The 4,248-nt window shown below is 19.9% G+C and overlaps 2 protein-coding genes across 2 annotated transcripts; both read right to left on the reverse strand.

Annotated features, from left to right (window-relative positions):
* Nucleotides 1-180: 180 nt before the first annotated feature.
* On the reverse strand, nt 181-1,320 carry PRSY57_0402500 (6-cysteine protein; the record flags this gene model as incomplete). The annotated part of the gene is made up of 1 exon (XM_012905889.2): nt 181-1,320. The coding sequence occupies one exon, from the start codon at nt 1,318-1,320 to the stop codon at nt 181-183; it is 1,140 nt and encodes a 379-aa protein (XP_012761343.2).
* An 820-nt stretch (nt 1,321-2,140) lies between these two features.
* PRSY57_0402600 (ATP-dependent RNA helicase, putative) lies at nt 2,141-4,188 on the reverse strand (the record flags this gene model as incomplete). Its single annotated transcript, XM_020114492.1, has 3 exons — nt 2,141-2,399; nt 2,563-2,866; nt 3,060-4,188. 3 exons carry the CDS (start codon nt 4,186-4,188, stop codon nt 2,141-2,143), a joined length of 1,692 nt encoding a protein of 563 aa, XP_019970769.1.
* Nucleotides 4,189-4,248: the final 60 nt, after the last annotated feature.

The following is a 4,248-nucleotide window of genomic DNA, read 5'->3' on the forward strand; positions in this document are numbered from 1 at the left end:
AATTTAAAAATATATATATACATATATGTTAAAAAATAAAAAAATATAATTATAAATAAATATATATATATATATATATATATATATATATATATTTCTTTTCATTTTTAATTATTTTTTTTTTTTTTTTTTTTTTTTTTTTTATTTTTATTTTTTTTTTTTTTTTTTTTTTTATTGTTCTTATGATGTCTTAAAAGAATTAAGAACAACTTCACTTTCTCCAGGTTGTATATCTAATTCAAAAGTGTATTCATTTTGTGAATTGTTTGATTTACATTTACATTGAATAGTATATTGTTCTTTAACAAAATGTGGTATTTTTAAATAGTATGGATATTTTGAACTGTGCTTATTTATATGAGAATCATATCCTGGAATTAATGTTTTTAAATCCGTTACTTTATTTTTATATAATACTTGATCAAAACAATTAGGTGGTTCGACCTTACCATTTTCTTCATAGGCACATTTAAATGCAACTAATTCTCCAGGTTTTGCTTGTATTTTACAAACCTTATTATTTACATTACCTGCTACAGATATGGGATGAGAAAAATAATTCTTATTATTGTTACCAAAATCACAACCTTTTATTACATTATTATTACTATGAACAAAAACACGCATTATTCCACGTTTTGAAATAATTTTCTTTTTTGTAACTTCATCTTCAACAATAATATCATCATCTTTATTATTACTACGATTATTTACATCATAGTTTAATATATCATTTGGGATATTTAAAGAATCTGGTAGCTTTAATTTGGTCGTATTATCTGCTTGATCATTAAAAAATTTTGAAAGATCCTTCATCTTTTTAAATCTATTTAAAGCTTTATTTAAATATTCATCAGTTTTTGCGTCGCTAACATTCCCGCCTTTTAAGTGTTTCATCAAGTCGGCTTCACTTAATTCATCGTCATCTTTTAGGAACCTATTGATTTTTAAAAACTTTTGTATTGTCACAGTGTCCAAATTGCAAAAACAATAAAACGGTGTATTTGTTTTAACATAAGGAGATATAAAAAGAGTATTTCCATATACTACCGAACCATATAATAAATCCTGTATAGACATGGTTGAGTTATTTTGATTTATATTTTTAGATATATTTACAGTATGAAAACATAATGAATCAATTTTATTAGGACATATAAAAGTAATATCATCCGAAGGATTCGCATCTATTTCACAATATACTTCCTTCTCACTAGATAATAAATATTTCTCTTTTGTAAAATCACATTTGTGACTTTTACTCCATACCCATGCTTCTCTCCATAAAAAAACAACTAAACAAAAAATAACGCTCTTCATAATAAAAAATTAAAATAAATAAAAATAAATAAATAAATAAATATATATATATATATATAAATAAATAAATATATATGTGTGTGTATATGTATTTATAAAAGAATTTGCTTTAAATATTTCACAATTTTTTATTTTTTCAATATGATATATATACACATTTATATGTATATGTGACATTCACATGTTTTATTGAATTAATTTTTTTTTTTTTTTTTTAATAATTTGTAAAATTTAAATAATAATATAATATTATTAAATAAAATAAGTACACATAAAAGGAAAAAAGAAAAAAAGAAAAAAAAAGAAAAAAAAAGAAAAAAAAAGAAAATAAAAGAAAATAAAGGAAAATAAAAGAAAAAAAAGGAAAAAAAAAGAATAATTATTTTATATTTATTATAATTTCCTTTTTTTCCTCAAAAATTAAATAAAGTAAAATGTGCATTAAATACATAAAAAAAAAAAAAAAAAATATATATATATATATATATATATATATATTACATTTTTTAAACAAATAAAAATTGTTACAATATGACCAAAAAAAAAAAAATATATATATATATTTACAATATATATATATTTACAATATATATATATTTACAATATATATATATTTATTAACAAAATAAACATTTATAATTTATAGGATATTATAAATATTTGTGTAAATCTGGCATCACACATAAATAAACATATAAATGGGGGAAAAATATATATATTATATATATATATATATATTTTATTTTTTTTATTTTATTTATTTTACTTATTTTATTTTTTTTGTTTTATTTTTTTTAATATGTAATGGTTCCGTCCAGATTTAAGTATTTGTTAATTTCATCAACTCATCATAGGAATAAAATTTGTGTGGTTTAATTTTTTCCTTGCTTTCCATATGTATAGTACTTTTAACTATTTTTTTTAAATTCAATATATTATTTTTTATATCTGTTAAAGTATTTTTTTTAAATCTTTTTTGTTCCATTAAGTTGACATTTCTTTGTTTTGCTGATTTGTTCATAATTATATTTTCTTTCTTCTTAATGAAATGATATACTGTACCCCTTCTGCTATTATACCTAAAATAATAATAATATTAATAATATATATGTATGTATATATATATATATATATATATTCACACATATATATATTTTACACACACACACACAAATAAATAAATAAATACATATATATATATATATATATATATATATATTTGTTTATATATATATGTGCTACCTTGCCAGTCGCCCTATTCTATGGGTTAACACATTGTAATGCCTGGGCATATCAAAATTTATTACATAATTTACATTCACTGTATCTAATCCTCTTGATATATTATCATTACAAATTAATATATGCACCCTCTGGTTAAGGAAATTAGTCAAGATTTTTTTCTTTCTCTTGTTTGATAAATGACGACTATATTCCTTAATCGAATAGTCACTATGGTTCGTATAACTAAAATAAATGGTAAGATATCTGTACAGGGTATGTGACGAATCGTCATCTCCACAAAATATGAGCATGCTCAACATATCTATTAAAAAAATAAAATAAAAAAAAAATAAAAAAAAAATAAAAAAAAAATAAAACAAACAAATAAATAATATATAAATAGGAAAATATTTATGTATTACAAAAAGGTCCAACTATATATTTAAAAATAAATAACATATATGTGTAAATATATATATATATATATATATATATATATATTTATGTGTGTGTACCCTTGTTAGGTATATCGTCCAATAATAATTTTATCAAGGTATACATTTTGGTATATTTATTTTTGGTGAAGAAATAAAATTCCTCATTTCTCTTATAATTCAACATATAATAAAAAAAAATAGGCCTATACAAATCTAAAGACATTAAATTGTCGGAAACTTTGCACAAGGTTGCGGAGACGAGAATTTTTTGTAAAAAATATTTAGGTTTATATATATTTTCACAATTATTTTGATGTTTCCTTACTAAATTTGTTAATGAATTTACTATAGAACATATATTACATTGAGTGTATGCTACAATTTTATCCACTTCATCAATAATTAAAAATCTTAAATTCATAAATATCTCTTCATTACTATAAAATAATGCTTCAAACTTTTTTGTGGTTGTTACAAGAATATTACAACCAGATAAAAATCTCTTATGATTAATTGTTTCATCGAAATATAAATTTGAATGAAAATTGTTCATATCAATATTCATACATTTCAAATTTCTTATTTCAAAAATATTTATTACATTCATAATTTGATTTACTAATTCGTCAGTAGCAGTTAATATTAAGCAATATAAAGTATTTTCATTATTATACAAAAAATAATCAATAATCGATATTATATAACATAATGTTTTTCCTAATCCTGTTGGTACTTCTATATATATATCTCCATTTTTTATACAATTAGATCCATATTTATATAATAATAAATACTCTAAAACATTAGATTGACATGCTAAGAAATTAGTAAAGTGAAATTTATTAATTAAACTATTTATTATATATTCATTTATTTTCGTACTCTTTATATTATTCCAATCTAATATACTAATCTCTTCATCATCATTTATTTCCACAATTCTACAATGAGAACTTAACGTATTCCTGATCTGTTCAATTTTTTTTTTCTTCCTTTTTTTCTCTTTCTTAATTTCTTTCTTCATAATATCATCACATATGTTATCATCATTGTTATCATTTATATCAATATTTATATTATCACAACAAATCTTATTCATCTTTTTTTCTTCAATATCTACTATTTTTAGATCATCAAAATTTTCCTTCTTCAACATCTCATCATTCACAAACCTCTCCACGTGATTTATAAAAAAGGACCTTTTCATTTTACTCTTAAAATAAATAAAAAATATTTACATTTATTTAAAAAAGGCTATATTATATAA

Source organism: Plasmodium reichenowi, chromosome 4, assembly GCF_001601855.1.
Source record: "Plasmodium reichenowi strain SY57 chromosome 4, whole genome shotgun sequence".
In the NCBI taxonomy this organism is placed as follows: domain Eukaryota; phylum Apicomplexa; class Aconoidasida; order Haemosporida; family Plasmodiidae; genus Plasmodium; species Plasmodium reichenowi.